At 39.4% G+C, this 17,311-nt stretch overlaps 1 protein-coding gene across 1 annotated transcript; it reads right to left on the bottom strand.

The window, feature by feature from the left end:
- Positions 1-1,979: 1,979 nt before the first annotated feature.
- On the bottom strand, positions 1,980-15,718 carry LOC131084676 (embryonic protein UVS.2-like). Its single transcript, XM_058026314.1, has 11 exons — positions 15,650-15,718; positions 15,462-15,486; positions 14,388-14,525; positions 12,996-13,113; positions 12,266-12,444; positions 8,598-8,679; positions 7,561-7,688; positions 5,733-5,848; positions 5,103-5,328; positions 3,894-4,012; positions 1,980-3,327 (listed from the first exon to the last, which is right to left on the bottom strand). The coding sequence occupies exons 1-11, from the start codon at positions 15,716-15,718 to the stop codon at positions 3,097-3,099; spliced, it is 1,431 nt and encodes a 476-aa protein (XP_057882297.1). The 3' UTR covers positions 1,980-3,096.
- Positions 15,719-17,311: the final 1,593 nt, after the last annotated feature.

Genomic DNA, 17,311 nt, shown 5'->3' on the forward strand with positions numbered 1-17,311 from the left:
GCCCGGCCCCCGCGGTTCTCCAGCTCCTGAACCGAAGGCTATTTGACAGCCGAGCAGCCCCAGCTTTCTTTTATTTCTCTTTTTTGCCCGCGGCTGTTTCCCATGGTAAAGCGAACTCGATTATAAAATCCTGTGTGACAATTTAGCCTATAAGGTTTTCAATTTCTATTTGAAGTGCAGCAGAGATTAAAGGGAGTTTGTGTGTCTTCTTGCCAAACTCAGTTGTTGAGCAGTAGGTTGTACATTCTCTGTCCTACAAAGTTATAGCCACTCTGCTCTGGGCAGCTCCCACCTGGAGTGCTGCATCCTGGTCTGGAGTCCTCAGCACAGAAAAGACAAGGACCTGTTGGAGCACATCCAGAAGAGGGCCACAAAGATGATTAGGGAGCTGGAGCACCTTTCCTATGAGGACATGCTGAGGGAGTCAGGTCGAGTCAAGCCAAGAGATGAGAAGGCTCTGGAGAGGCCTTATTGCAGCCTTTCATACTTATAAGGGGTTTATATGAGATGGGAGCAAGAATTTTAGCAGGGCTTGTTGTGATAGGACAAGGGACAATGGTTTTGCACTAATATATGGAAAAAAGTTTTTATGTGGGTGGTGAGAGACTGTAGCAGAGAGATGGTGGATGCCCCACCTCTGGAAACATTCCAAGTCAGGTTGGATGGGGCTCTAAGCAACTTGGTCTAGTTGAAGATGACTGCTTATTGCAGGATTTTGGACCAGGTGACCTTTATGTGTCCCTTTCAACCCAAACTATTCTATGATTCAGTAACTGGGGCTGTAGTCATGCAAGCAAGTGTCATCTCAACCACAGTTATTTGTTTATGTAAGGAAAATGCATCTTAAATTAAACACAGAAATAGACCTATGAGTAGTACATTTTTGTGTGCTTCTGTAATGCTTTATTCTAGGCCATTTTTCTCCTGCAGCAATAATTGACAGATCTCTGTTCTGGTTCTTACAGACTACAAAAGCGCAGCACTCAAAGGCTCTGATTTGTCTCCCAGGCAGGAACCAGGACAGTCTCAAAGCAGGTAAAAAAGGAATATGTTGGCACAAACACTTATTTCTTCCACACACACAGGCTTCTGGAAGTGGATCTCTTTAAAAACATCTTGTTTTGTATGCAGTTAAGGTAATACCTGTTTATGTTATGAGTTATGTACATCTATGGGAATGCAAATATTCCTCACTGCTAGATACCTCTGTGTTTTAAGGTTAAATCCTTACATTTTGGATTTCAAAAGTGTGTTGAGTGCTGAACTTTAGTTAGAACTTCTGAAAATCCTTCTATTGTGGTATTTGAATCCTAAACTTTTGACTGTCCCTTGTGTCTACTAGCTGGTCAGTCTTCCTTCATATAGTTCAGAATATGAGTGTATTTATACACGGACAATGTCCTACTTAAAACCATATTTCTAGGGCCAAATTGCAAGACCAGTATTCCTGTAGGTGGTATATTGCTTTTGGAATATGCTGTTGTTCTTTTACCAAGTATGGGTAAACATCTAAAACATTGCACATCTGTAGAGCTCCACATCAGGCCAAGGGAAGGCAATCTAAGGTAATAGTCAAGTTACAAAGTTGTTCAGCACTGTCTGTTTAAAACAGGGACCTGTTAGCTTCATTATATAATCAGAGTTGTCATGGGGTTGTTACTTTTGCACCTCCATCAAAGTCCTCAGAGTCAAGGAGAAGAATTAGCATTTTTATAGTCTGAAGCTGAGCTTAAAAATAGAAGTAGAGTTTAATTTTCTGACATGCTGATGAAATGGTTACATTCCCCAAAAATATGCCGATCTAAATAGTGAGTCAAATTAAATGAAGGAATGCTTTTTATAGCCAGAAGACTGGAGCTTGTAAGAAATACAAATATTTGTTGCCTGCTGTGCATGCACTTTCCCACCATGATGCAAGAAAGCTCTAAACCTTGATGTTCACAACTTATCAATTATCATTCTTCTGTGGGTGAAACTGACCCAGTACTTAAAAAGCAAAACATTACAGATTTTAAACCTCTCCCCACCGCTGCTACAAAGTCATCATAATTCAAAATTTTTTTGGTTGCACCAGGAAAGCAAATTGGCAATTTCTACACGCTCTTCTTCACAAAGACATAATTTCAGCAAAGTCTTTTATTATTCATTATGCTTTGGCATCTCCCAGTTTGGCACTAGCATTTAATTCTGAATACATCAAGGCAAAGTGTTAAGTGTTTACAGTGGTGATTTCTTTCTCCACTCCAGCCATCTCTTTAGAGGAGGAGCATTTCTCTCTACAGACAAGGTATTTCACACCTAAAATGCTTTCCAAAGAGAACATTCAATGGTCTTTGCATTAGGTTTTCAGGCCTCATTTTTAAAAATTATTTTGGTAACACCTTATGAACAATTTCAATACCCAATTCAGGCCACAGCAAAGTGACAACAGCAGGTACTTCATTCCATTCCCTCTCCCTCAGTGCTTGTTCCTGCTACTCTTAACTTTAGTTTTTTTAAATATGTTCCCTGACCTGGTCCATCTTACAGAGGAATAGTGCAAATCTTTGAGTTGAGGTACTGTATGTCATACTGTGCTATGACACCACTTGTTTGGGGTCAAGTGGTGATTTCCAGGCTAAGCTCTGGTGCCTATATGAACTGTGATCTTGGCTTTAAAACATAAATAAATGTGTCTGAAGGTTTTTCTGTATGCATGCTGGAATGCACATTTAGGCTGGGTAATAGCATTTACCAGAATACAGGTTAAAGTTGCTACACAGCCATGTTCTGAAATTTTTTTATGGGCACTGTTTTCACCACTAGAAGTTCTTGAAAATCTGCTTACGTAGTTTCAGCTCACCAGCAATGAGAATACTATAACAAAAAGCATACAGTCTCAGACAGAAGCATCCCATGGGCAGGAACATTTCTGTCCTTGATTCACCATGGAAATTACACCACTATAGATGTAAGACTAAGAGGTCAAACTACATGCTTGTTAAAGGTATCAGGCTATATAATTTTTTTTCTGAAATTGGTGGCATCTTCACTTTTACCTGAGGCTAGCTGGACTCTCGCTCTCATTCTGTTTTTCAAACCCCATCTGTATTATAGTTACCTAGCAAATGTATAACTCATCACAAATCCAGGCAACTCCCACACTAAATCACTGTGGAATTCAACCAGCACAAAGTTCCCAGTGGAAGTAAAGTCTGCAACCTTCTCTGTCCCACAATAAGGGCCAACTGCAGGTGACATAGGGCGGCTTCCATCATGAATGAGCAAGTAGTCATAGATGCATCTGTTGCTATATTCCAGCTCAAAGGATAACATTTTGAGAGATATCTGGAGAAAATACAACCAAAGCACTTTGTTTCCAGGTTGCAGCCTTTTCTCTTACCCATTTTTTAACAACAACAAATACTCTAAACTCCTTGTGTGCAGGCACCATTTTTTTATTCTGCGTGTGCACCACATCCTGATCCCATATGGCAATGCAAATTAGTAGCAAATTATTTGCTTGGTTCATCAGTATTTGGATTGGAAGGATAAGCAAGGGACAAGATTGATCTTCTATGCTTCACAGTCTTTCCTCTAGAGTAATATAAAATCAGCACCTATGTGATGTTTCAGTTTTCTAGTGGGAGCCCTTGCCTAGGGATTATTTTGAACAAAGCCTTGTGATACGGGCTAGATTCATGAGCCCACTTGCACATGTAAAGGTTTTTCTCTTGCAGAGCACCTCAGATACTAAGATTCAGCATAAATTCTTAAAATGAATTTTTGCTTTCAGATTTTTACTCTGAGGAGATCTTCTGAAAAAGTGACATAACAGCTCTTATTCGTCAAGAGAAACAGGCTTCATCAGAGAACAGTGATGAAACCCACAAATGAACTCATCTGTGCCTTACCTTATATCCTACTGGAGAAGTGATGACCCAGAAACATGCTCGGTTTTTGGGGTATTTATTGGGGTAGTTTGGAGAGGTGATGACTCCCTTTGAATCTCTGAAAGTGGCTCCACAATTCACTGAGGAGAAAAGGGAGAAAGCCAGATATATTAACAAGAGCATTTTGTCAGTAGAAATAAGCCTGCTTACAGCCTACTATATTATTTCTTCAAACCAAGAAAAGATGTGCTACCATGAAAACCCACTGCTGAAGTACTTCATTTCTTCACTTAGTATTTGTATCAGCAGCTGTACTGAAGGAACTAGAAACATGTCTGATGAATAATCTATGGGGGACAGGGAACAGCTGCATCTAAAGCTGTATCTGACTTTCCAATCAACTGCTGCCATGTTAGCATAGCATTCTGATGGCACTGACTGCCCTTTAGAAAAGAATCAGCTTAAGTATTCAAGATTGCATTACCAAGCTAGATCTAATGCTTTCTAGAAATTACTCCATTGAATAAAGTAAAAAGTGTAAAAATAACACTTTTCTAAGACTTCTTCAATTTCTGCTCTAAAGAAGCTTGGATTTTCAGTTGAAATACGGCAACTTTGGGCTACTGCCTTCTTGCTGAAAGCATGACACAGGACAACAGAATTTGGTCTAGCAGTCCAGAATGCATTTTTGTGTTTGCAAAAAAGACACCCCTCACATGATTACAGGAAGCACAGTGTTTTGTGTATAGAACTTCTAATGAAGTTTTTAATTCAGAAGGTGTAAGGTACCCAAGGTCAGTACCTCTGCTGCTGCATAAAATCCCACAAAACCTTGAATAATATCTTGCCCAGATCCTGGCTTTGCATCTCGTTGGTTGAGGTCTCTTGTTGATTCTGCAGTCTTTGTGCTCTTTGGTGCACTGCTCCTATTAATTTCAGTCATTGCATTGTTTTTGTTTAAAGACATTGTTCTGGAGATATGAATAAGGCTCTCAGAAGAATTTGAATAAGATCTCAGCATAATTAACATGGCACCCATGTGACATCCCATTTTCTGTTTCCTGTGAACCTTTAGACATATCATTGCCCACCTTCTGCATTTCCAAGTGCTGTGGAAGTGTGAAGAATGAGCAAAAAGCCCTACTCTGTAGTGTATAGTAAAAGTTTTCAGTTCTTCTGTACAAATACTGCCAATGCTGTTCTCCAAGCTTTGTAAAGGAGTGTTCATACCCCTGTTGTAGGAGGCTCTGAATCCTGTGGCTGTTATGCTCTCATCGCTTGCAAACTCCACCAGCATTGTGGATCCCGATGCCACCAGGGAGGGCAGCAGACCCTTCCCACAGTACTTGTCCAGCAGGACAGGGGAGCTCTTGCTGTTCCCGTTGTAAATTTTTATATAGTCAGAAGAACAGCCTGAGGAGTGCTGGAGATCAAAAGCCTCAAACTGCAGGAAGATCTGGGGGAACAAAAAAAGCAAAAGTTGGGTTTAATGTTATACACAGGGAAAGTCTCAAACCTTCCCATTCATTTTACTATCCATCTATTACTGAAACCTTACTTTCTATATAAAAACAGCACAGAATTTCATCTAGCTGTCCTATTACTGAGATCCCAGAGACTGATGTTTCACTACTGCTTGTCTTTGAAAAGCCATCTTATCTGAACTGGATAAAAATTGAGTGAAATAATCCCTCTAATAGTGTTAGTTCTTATGAAAACTGTTGAGACTTTCATTTACTGCATAACAAAATAAATGTCTTGATGCATGAACTGACTCCCAGGGGTTACTCATGGTAATGAAATAATGCTGTGTAGCCTGGATACTGTGCTTCAAACTGTTTTCTTCCAAATAAAAATTACCTTACTTCGACGGATGCGGATCAGCCACAGACAGTTGCTGTTGTTGGGGTATGGGGATGGGTAATTGACAGAGGAAAACGAGCCTTTGGGTTTAGACAACACAGAGCTGCAGCAATCTGAAGGGAAGAACCAAACACCATTGAAGAGAATGAAAACTGCACAAAAATATTCCCATAATGCCTGACAAATCTCTCCAACCATTTGCAGCAGTCACGCTTGTATAAATTAATTGTACTGCTTACAACTGTATTGCTGTTCCTAGTGTAAAAATTATTGAAAACCTGCAAGTGAAATAAAGGTAGTACTTAGAAGTACTTGCCTATTTCAGATATTAATATTTTTTTAAAGACAATAGGGCTTTGTTCAGATATATTAGCTTACTAAAAGAGGCCTGGATCTTTCATGAACTTCCTTAACTTCAATCACAGAAGTACATTCAATGACAGCATGACAAAAATTTCCATTAGCAACTGTGTGTATGCATAAGTGTGTTCAAAAATCAAGTTTGAAAACAAGATTTTGTCAAAGCAAAGACAGATAGTCACTGAGGGAAAATGGTAACAGAGAGCACTGAACCTACAGACCTAGAGACTGCTATAAAAAGTCTGATCTCATCTGCCTTTTGTTTTTCCACTTCTTCATTTTATGTAGTTTTTTGCATTTTATGTAATTCCCCAAATTACAAAATATGAATATATGACATCTGCTCATAGGAATTTTTGACATTTTTTGTCTTGCTTCCTACACTTCCTTAGACAACCAGACTTTTTATGGTTTTTTTTAGTCCCCAAGTTTTTCTCTCTTTTTAAAATTTAGTGCTTTTCTTCCAAAACATACAGATCTAATTATGAAATTGCATAGTAATGGTACTGAAATGTGATTCATTCCCAGCCCCACTGTCAAGAATGAATATCACAAAATACTTGTTATCACTATCTTTGAGACACATAAATTGTAAAGTTGTCTCATCTGCAGTTGTGAATGTGGAGTAACCACTCTCAGCAATGATTTCTGTACTTAACAATCCAACTGAAGGAATGCTGATTCCTTCTACATTCTAATTATTTAACTAAGTTCTAACACAAGAGCAGAATTTAGTACACTAATATTTAGATCTTGTTAGTGCTTCTTGCTGTTTTGTTGAATAACATCTCAGAAAAGTCAAATGCCATGTTAATCAATTAGCCTTTGTCCTGGGAGTTAAAGCAAAACCCATGCAGTGCAGGAGCATGATGTTAAACCTGTTTTGTGCATCTTGGCTGAAGAGTTCCTGTTTACAGAGGAATGTTAGGTATTTCTAGACTTTAAGATACCACAGGGATGAGTTAAGAAGTGGGTGTGGCAAGAAAGTAGACATCTATACAAAATGCCTATGGTTTTCTCTTCCAAGGGGTTCTGATCAGGCTGAATGGCACCCATGCTTACAGCTCTGCAGACATTTTGTAATTAAGAGAAATCACAAATCTGCTGGCACTTCTGATGCACATGGCTCTGAGCTATACTCATGGCTGAGGAGAGCTTACATGCTTTGCTACCTTCAGAGCTTTCCTGAAATGAGAATTTGACAGAGGTAGCAACCATGAGTTCTCTAATGGATTTTGCTTATCTCAAAGAGCAGGGATTAGGTGAGGATAACTCAAAATGAGAGTGAATTATTGAAAGCAAATTGTCCTTTCCAAGAAGGCAGCAGTTTGGCACAGGGACAGTTCTGTTTCCTGTTGTAGGGTGAGAGGTGGTGAAGGACTGTGTGCCACATTCTTTTGGGGGTTGTCTGTCAGTGCCTTCAGACATCAGCTATATTCATATACCTTTTATCTACAGCACTTACTGCACTTGTAGAGCTTGTTGATTTTAGCTACATCCAAGTTACTCAGCCCATCTCTCTGCCCAATAGGTATAGAGGGGTCAGGAACTGGTACAATAGTTGGTTTTCCTGGAGTGCTGGAGAAATCATACCTGTAGAAATATGGAAATCACATTTCTAGATTGCTTTTCATAGACAGAGAAGTTCTCTAACTGCATTATCATTTCTCATGTACCACATAAACAGGGTTTTAACAGAAATGGACAAGAAGCTTCTCAGGGACCTGGTAGCCTTCCCTGAAGAGGACCAGCATGGCAGATACTTGATGTTCAGCAGGTGAAAGCAAGCAAGCAGAAAAAGCTGCTCTGTTCTGAGTGAAAAGGCCTTTCACCAATGTCCAGGAAAATGGACTGAATCCCACCTTCTTGGTTCCTGAGGCAGAGAAGCAGAAATAATTCTGTCTCAGTTACTAATTGCCTATTTGCTATCTGAAATTTCCTGCCTTCTGCTAGTCCAGTTTTGTATCATGGTTTTGTTCAGAAATTATTACTTGCTTGGGGAAATAAAGGAGAAGGTACATGATACAAGGTTGTACATTATGGAGTAAAATGCAGCCTTAGACAGTGTTCCCAGATTAACAGAAGGCAGCATACAACATCTCCATAATATAAAAAAATTCCATCTTTCTTGCCTCTACACTTGAATGTTGTTGTCTGTGATCAGCTGTTACTGTGTTCATGAAATTAAACTTCAGAACTGGTTAGGATCAGTGGTTCAGTAGAATTCAACTTTGGGCCAGAGCCCTGTCAAAGGCCTTTAGCAAGAGGCAAAAGTACATGGGAAGAAAAATGTTGTCCTATGTTTTGTTGCTATCCATATCAACTCTTGTTTTCCAGGAATCCCGCTGACAAAGGAAGTATGCTCACCCTTAATTATGTCCATGCACTCAAATGAACAGCAAAAGTAACTCTCTGCACAGAGCAACTTCTTCTTCCTAGAGCTGAGCAGAAGATCTGAAAGCTGTTTGCTCCTTTGAAAGGATATTTCCACCATCAACTTACGCGCCATAGTGCATCACTGAGGAGTAGTCATAGGGAAGGCCCAGGTTTTTGGAATTCATTTTTCCAAAGTTCCCTTGTTCCCCTGTAAAGTAGGAAAGCACCATTTCAGTCAGAACAATTATTACTGCTCTAATACAGGCAGTACACTGCCTGCTGTCATAATCCAGAGAGTAAAATAGATACTAATACATGTTCTAATGAGATCTTGGACCTATCAAAACCACCAGAGATTTTTGAAATCCATGGGAACCCATTTTTACAGTCTAGCAGGTTTCAGAATATAAAGTTAATCAAATAAGTTTTGATATAATCAATTAATATATTCTACTCTTCAAGTAAAAGTGTTCCTCTGTCCCTCTTCATTAGGGTGTCTCCAAACACATTTCAGTGCATTATCTTGAATACTATAAGCATCCAACCTATGTCTCCAAAGCTGCATTCATACCTTGAGGGGGAAATCTGGCTGACCATCTAGATGAAAAATTAGGAGCTATGCATGGGTGATGTCATACTGAGTGCTAATGCCACAAAAAGAAGGAACATATTTTCCCTCTTACTTGCCCCAGAGCCCATGCTACCAGACATGTTCTGGCTTTGTCTCTGGTCAAACCCATCAGCAGCAGCTAGAGTGAAGTGATATGACTCATATGAAGCAGAAAAACAAATTCTGTCAGAACAGCTGCTGAGCATCCCATCACTTTTCATCAGCCTTTAAAAGCCAATATGAGATAAGATGTTACACTGATACAGGGCTGGGGCCCAGGGACAGAGACAGGATTTCATGTCACCTAGCTTTATTTCTTCAAGTTAGGCACTGAAGCTATTCCTCAAGGCTTCCAGGACAATCAGAGGAGAGGGAAAGAGAGACACAGTTGGAGGGAGTTTCATGTGAAGAAGGCACTTCTTTTTCTCACTGAGTGGAGATCATGAGTATGAATTATGTGCTGGGTCTCTTCTCCATGGTGAGACAGGCAAATAAGCACTGTCAGAGCAGGGAGCTGAATGCAGCCAGCCTGGCATTAAGACTAAAGCCCTAGCCACTAAGCACTCCTTTCCAGTTCTGTACCTTCATTATTGTAACTACAAGTGTGGTTTGTAAACCACAAACCATCTGGACAAGAGTTCCCAGTTGGATGTTCTTGAGATCTACACAACTCTGCTGGCAGGCTTCCAACCAGAGCAAATCTCAGCCAGTAATGTCCTTCAGCACTGGTCCTGGGCTGAGGGCTAAGAGATGCAAAAAGATTTGAAATCCCAACTAATAGAAAATTTGGGAATAAACATAAATTTGGAGCTTTTTGTAGCTCTAAAACACAGTTAAGGCTTAAAATGTTTCTCAACACCGTTGGCCTTCCTCACTCTGTTTTAATCTCAGTCCTTCTTATCTGCTATACTAACTTCAGAAAGAATTATCAGCAAGTGTGCAGCTTTTTTTGAGGTGATGAACAGAGAACACAGTTCAAACGTGGTGAAGCACTGAAGCATATGGCTACTGCTTGGCACAGAATTGCTTTGCTGAATTAGTTTGCTAAAAAAAGAAAAAGTGACAGCATCTTAGCTGGACTGAGGTGCTGCCAGCAAACTACTACCTACCTCATCACATGCCAAAGAGATCTGGCTGTCTCAACCTGCACGTGTTTGGGGACTTACCCCCTCTTTTCCACTCTCAAAAAAGAAAAAAAAAATCTACCTCTGCCAGAATGTAAGTACAATGACTCAGAAGAGCTGAAAAAGAGAAGACTGGCTGAAGCCTCTGAATATATTTTTTTCCCCAAAAATGTAGGAAAAATAAGCTGAGTTTCAAGTAGCTAAGTGGACAGCAACCAATCAGGCTGCATTTTGTCAAAACAAAGAAGTAGGATGGCTTCCAAGGTAAATTGCTGGATAAAAACAAAACCCAGAAAACATTCACGATATGAAAGTCCTGGCAGGAGAAAAACTGCTTCTGTATGAGAGCTGAGACACTGGAGAAGGTCTTGAGGTCTAGTTCTGCACCACCAGGAACTCTGCCATCAGCAGGCTTAACAGCGGCAAGTTGTAACATTACGGTCCTCACGAACATAACTCTTTCTCCATTTCCTTTTCCCTGCATATCTTTGCATTTTTCCCTACAATGCACACTCTGCATTCCAACTCCCATGCCACACAAATCATCTCATTCTCCACCCACGGTGAACACTCAAACCACTGATGATACACCTCATCTCCTTTGGCACAGCCTTGTCTTCTTTACCTCTTCTTCCTCATTTATCATTTCATGACTCTGTGCCTGAATCACAGTTTAGTTACATCTGTATCCTTCAGGAATTATGACTTCTGAACCTGTGGAGTTCCCTTTGCAAAACTGTAAGACTATGTGTGTTTAGCATATATAACTTCATGATTTCAACCTCTCTTTCTTAGCACATCCTTTGCTGACATTTCAAACATGGCACACTCTTGTTGTGCAATGGCAAACAACTCACAGCAAAATTACACCTTAACACTGGAGCTGAAACCTCAATAAAGAACAACACAAATGGAATTTACTTAGGATATCATGGGAATAGCTGAAGAAAGTTTGGAGAGCTGTGTGTTAGGAATTTGCAATAAAAACAATCAAGTTCCATCTAGAGAAAAAGATGGATATATTTTTAGCTGTGCATGATATTGTGTAGTTGAGTGTCTTATTTGTTGAAGAGACTTAATAGAATTTAGTATTCAATTGTCTGGCCTCATTTACTATTGTTTTCCATAATGAACTAAATAGACTATTGCATTTTTACAATTGTTATGGATTAGTCAGCTCTCTAAACAGTTGTCAGACAAGTGACTCCCTGCATACTTTCTTCTGGTATTTTTCTTCTGTATACCACTTTCTCACTTTTCCTTGGATCTCTTGCCATTCTCTCTACCCTTTCCTCCCCAGAGCCTGGAGCTCTTGTGTATGATGAGCCCATGTTCCCAGCACACGGATCACGGGCACGTGCCCAAACAATTCATTCTGCATTCCTTTCCATAAATAGTGTCCACTTGTTTTTCCTCTACAGAATTACCACTCCTGGTTGCTTCCCATGGCTCCTTCTTTCAAGTGTCTATGATCCTGTCCACAAGGAGGAAATAATTGCAGTCTTTCTTCTCACATCAAGCCAGGTCCCAGAATTTTGGAAATGCTAATGGTTGCATATGTTTCCAATGCCTCCACATTGAGCCCCTTGATCATATACATTTTAGGATATGTGCATTTCACTCACACCAAGATGCCTACTGGCTGCCTTCCACTATTTCCCTGGCTTTCCTGGGATACAACTGTTGTGTGAATCCCCAAAATTATCTTGAATGTCACACTTCACCCCCCTCAGTTAGGGATCCCATAGTCTTGCCTCCTGGCCAAGTCTTTGCAGCAACATTTTGTAATCCTGGTATTTTGGGGTCTGGGCTCAAAATGGCAAACAAAATAAGAATATAGAGCTACTTTCACGCTGCATCTTTCACAGTGCCATAGGTATAGCCACAGAAATTCCCTTAGTACAAACACTGAACAAGAAATTCCATCATACTGAATGTTCTTGCTGCTGCTGCAATTCAGCCAGCATTAATCATGCTTCTTATTTGCATTGTTGTTCATAGGAGAAATGTTCTCCTTAAACTGTAAGTATAAATTTTCTCTTGAGATTTAGTGGACATACCTGCCACTATGTGCTCCCACATAATCTTGACAAACCTGTCCCGATCACTCCGTGCCTGTTCATGGATGAAACCCAGTGCATGGTTCATTTCATGCTGAATTGCTCCTTTATCCATGCAACCATTTTTCACCAGGCCTACTGCTTGGCGTCCTCCAATCTTTCCAAAGTAAGACCAGCAGCTAAGAATAAGCAATCAATAACCAAAAGGATCACATTTAGTAAATACAAATATATAGACGTATTGATTATGTCACCAAGGTTCTCTAGATATGCAGCCACAGCAGGGGACATGCAAATAGTCACTGGCATGAGATATCTAGACTTCTGAAAGCTGCCAAATGACACGGTGGGAGGGAAATAAAACCTTTGTGATGAGGATGGCAAATTTTAAACCAGTAAACTGGCTATATCAAACTAAGGCAAAGCAGTATAAAGTATTAAGCAAAACCTGAAACAATTATACTTATTTAAATTTTTTACAACAATTAAGGGAAATTTCTTATTTTGAGTTATACACCATTATCTTTAAATCACACACACATCTATTCCTGCAGCCTATTGCTGATGTAACTACCAGTATATCTAAAGAAAAATGAAAAATTGCATCTTGTCTCTAAATCTTTACTGCTAGTGTGAAAAAATAAAGCTATTACTTAAATCCAAAACAAATCAGAAAAAAAATCGAAAAGAACTTTTGAGTGCTGCCTCTCTCAGGAGACAGAAAGCTTACCTCTGCCCTCGTTCAACATAAACATAGTCTGTTTCTGTAGTGCGATTTACAAATTGCACACAGGTCAGCGTGGAGATCTCTTGCAAAGCATCAGCAATCCTAGACCTCTCTGTTATTGCTAGAAGGAGAAGGGGGCAATCTTCCTTGGTTAATCAAAAAGCAAGGTGCATTCATGGGTTGCATTCCTTAAAAACTTCACAGCACTCATTAGCTCTTTATTATACAAGTACGGTAAAAAAAGTGTACCCAACATTCAGAGATCTTCAAACTTATTGGACTTTTATAGGGAAGTATAAAATTACAGCTATCGCACATACATTTTATTTAGGAGACAGCTGATGGAAAGCAAAAGATTGGCATTGTTCCTTCCATTAGGCAGAACAGAAGAAATGAGGCAGTTTCAGACACAAATAGTTGGATTAGAGTATCCCAAATAAGCCAGCTGATTGTAGCTAAGCACCCAAACCCTATTTTGTTTATCAGAAAGAGCAAATGCCTGCCTCAGCCCCCTTGGAATCACTTGAGACAGCCAAAGATCAGGTACCAAATAAAGATCAGTGTGTTTATCTGCTTTGGAACATTTTGGTTTAATTTGGCTTCCTCAGTTATGAATCATCTGCAACTGATGTGTATCTCAATTTCCTAATATTTAAACTTTGGAGAGAGGCAGATAGAGAAAATAACCCTCACCTATCCACAAAAGTATATACTGCAGTTCTGGAGGCACATGGGCAGAGAAGCAGCCTAGATAACACAGAGATTGAGCTTTTTCAGTTCCTTTCCCTGAGGAACAAGAATCAGGCTCAGGCTGTATTTTACTTCCATGCCATTTTCTCTCAAGGGAAGCTCTTTGAAGAAGGGTCTGTATGGAATTCATTCCTGCAGCTTTTTGCATAGGACAGAACTACATAGACTGACTAGAGGGAATCAACAAAGGAAAAATACCTCCAAGGATTTTTGCTCCATTTTTGCCTCTACAGGAGTTCTAGTGTGGGAATATTTCTATGAGAGATTTAAAAGAAAATTATAGCGTGAAAAAACCATGTTCCTAGTGGTGATTTTGGCAAAAATACATTAATAATGTAAACAAATTGTGCCTCTTCTAATGTACTTGTTAAATGTCAAAGTGCATTGTGGCTAACAGGAGCAAGCTAATATTTGAAATTACAATTAATTACTATTGGCCCAAGTAACCACATATTTTACTGTGATCTGTTTGGAGTCTTAGCCAAATTTCCATGGGGCTAACAGGATAGAAAAAGAGACACGTCAATAAATTCTCACTTGTACAAAGGTTGCTTTTGGTGCATGCCAGAGAAACATAATGTAACAGAGAGTTAGGGACTGGAAAAATCAAGGCTAACTTTAGAGCATCCATTTGCATACACTCACAGAAATCAGAAGAGATGTTAACTGGAACCTTGACCAGTCCATCTTGTGATTTGGGCCACAAACAGCTGTCACAGTTAATTGCACTGCGTCGCCCTCTTCTCAGGAGGATGTCTCCTTCATACACAGCTATTTCACTACCTGGCAGGAGCAGAAAATAAAGAACATACCGGGCACTGAGAAGGCAAATACATGTGCAGAAAGGGAGATGAGAGCTACACACTAACCACGATTTTGCATCTTTGGAAATTCCTTTCATGGGAGTTCATTTCCTAATAATGTGAGGAAGGATTAGTATGCTAAGACTGGTTAGGTATGCCTTGCTTCCTGGATAGAAACGTTTAGTATTAATATAATGTCATAGTGCAGCTGTGATCAAAGTTGTGACTAAATAAACTTTAGCTTAAGAAGCTTTGGGAGCTTTCAGAGGGGAATGCTAAGTGTTATAAGTCATTGTCCTCTTCACTAGAGCTTGTGGAATTAAAGAAAAATCATAACTGATGTCTGCAAAAATAGGATTAACAATACATTACTATTAAATAAATTACTGTTTTTATCATGCATATTGAATGTATGCAAGTTATTAATGTCCAGGTTAACTATGGATTTGACATAAGACATTGTGATGTGCTCCTCAGTTCTGACTCTAAAATACTGGGAATACATTTCTCACAGACAAAAGCTATCTGTTATTGAGCAAAAAATTACAGAAGTTTTGAGTATAGCAGACAGGAAAGTACCATATATCACATAAGATAGAAAACAAACTAAAAAAATACTCTGATTTGCTAAAGCTACATACAGAAAAGAACATTTCATGTATTTGTTCGTGATTCTTCATGATTCAATTGTTCAATAATTCTTCATAATTTTTTTCATCACAACAGCATAAAAAATCACAATGAATGTGACGTTAAAACACATTTGAGTTCTGTGAATTGCCTTCCACTGATGGTGGAAAAAAAAACCCAAAACATTTTCAAAGAGAAAAATATACCAAGTCATGATATTGAAGTATACAGATGTAGCTCCACCAAAACTTGCAGTAATTTATATAATAATTATAATCAAACTCACCTAAGTCATTCTTTCTTGTAGTTATCTGGAAAAAAAATATTGTACATATATTTTAGTACATGCTCATCTCCATAGCAGAAAACTTGTATCAAGTAGATTCACAGCAGTAAGAGTTTCTAATTAATTTTAAGATAGAGCAACTCAGCAGCAGCAATGTAAATTCTCAACATCTCAGAGCAGGGACACACCTGGACTGGTTTACTTAGTGCAAAGCTACAGAGAAATGCTAAATGAGTTGGCAGAAGAAAGTACTGCATCTTCAAATTTCGAAGATGAACTTCTCTGCTCTGCAGCTCAGTTCTTAAAATTGTGGTTAGTTTACTTGGGGCAAGTTTTATGGGAAAGCTGCTGCTGTTGTTAACAAGCGTAACAAAATTAGATAACAAGAAGTATTTTACAAAACAAACAAGCTGCAGGACCTCTCAAGAGAATTTCCAGGCTCTCATTTCTTATTTATCTTTAGAAAACAGAGGAAGTGGAGCAATAGGAAAGAAAATTCAGTAACCTTTAAGTGACTCATCTTTAATTCTAAGAAGAAGCCATGAGCTGCTGCAGGTCCCCTCACTGCTGACCAAGGGACAGGATATCCGGCTGCAGTCTGTTTACAGCCAGACTCCATCTCAAGGAACTCTTTGATCCATCCACACTGACTACCTGTAAAAGTAACTCCTTAGCTTGCTGCCAGGAGACACCCTGCTCTGCAGAGCCCATCTATCTGCCTGTCCCCTCTGTGCACAGCTCCCAGCCCAGCATTTCTGGCCTAGAGCACTGAAAATCTGTTGGAGTCAGAGATGAATCTGATTGTTGACAGAAATTGTTTTTTCAACGCGGTATCTTGCAATATAATCATTGTTGACAGAAATTGAGTGTCTTTCTGGAGTCTACAAATGCCTAAAACCACCAGGTCACGGAGTTTTGGCTTCCCAGCTTCTGGGAAGCCCTCCTTCCTTTGATGTCCATGAACAGAAAGAAGACTAGAAAAGCAGGCTCAATCCTAGAAAACTCACACTGTAAGAGTAAGGCAAAGAATTAGAATATTCATGCTAAAGCCACATGAACATCACTATAGGCAGGCAGATCCTGTTTTCTTCTCCCAGCTTCAGTCCCTGCACAAATACTGAGGAGCTGTAGAAAATGGTAAAGATTTACTGTATCAGATCTTTAAGAAACAAGCAAGAAAACCTTTGACGTTTTCTGCAAAGACAATATTTTGAGGAACCTATGTGTTTCACAGTAAATCAAGATGGCATGGCAAGTGCCTTTCCAGAGAGATATATGGGCTGGTCTATTGTTTTTAAGGAGTACTTTGCTAGGAAATTTTTAGCTGATATTATGTAAAACTTTGCTACTAATATTTTAATTTTACCCTACTAATAGTTTGCTCCTCAACTTTCTAAAACAGTCCACATTTCTGTGACTTCCACAATTTATCTGCATTTATCATTTCCATGTAGAAAAATAATGAGGTGCAGATAAAAAGGGCCCTTTTTTCTTTGGCTGATCAGAGGATGAAGTACAGAAGTCTTCATTAGTTTTTTAAAATCATTAACCAGAGGTTCTCCAGTACAGTTCCAAGCAACCTCTGTGTCTATTCAAGATCAGGCTCAAAAGAGAGGCAGAAAGAGTCACAGGAGTGTATTTCTGCCACTACACATCACAAAATGACAGAGGAGAGAGAAGAAGTTATTAGGCAATAAAAGCAAGAGAACAAGACCAGATCACTGTGGAGAGCCTGCAGCTGGGTCACTCCAGGTGTGCAGTAAGCAGGGATGGGAGGGCCCTTTGAAGTTCTGCCATAGAGTTTTGCATATTCATTCCATGGGGAAATAAAAAAAGCAAACCTTCAAATC

This window comes from Melospiza georgiana, chromosome 6 (genome assembly GCF_028018845.1).
Source record: "Melospiza georgiana isolate bMelGeo1 chromosome 6, bMelGeo1.pri, whole genome shotgun sequence".
NCBI lineage: Eukaryota > Metazoa > Chordata > Aves > Passeriformes > Passerellidae > Melospiza > Melospiza georgiana.

Coding starts and splice junctions, on each gene's coding strand:
- LOC131084676 (XM_058026314.1), bottom strand. CDS start 15,718: ATGCAGTACTTTCTTCTGCCAACTCATTTAGCATTTCTCTGTAGCTTT. Junction 15,487..15,649: donor CACTAAGTAAACCAGTCCAG/GTGTGTCCCTGC, acceptor TTTTTTTTCCAG/ATAACTACAAGAAAGAATGA. Junction 5,329..5,732: donor TCCGCATCCGTCGAAGTAAG/GTAATTTTTATT, acceptor TTGTTCCCCCAG/ATCTTCCTGCAGTTTGAGGC.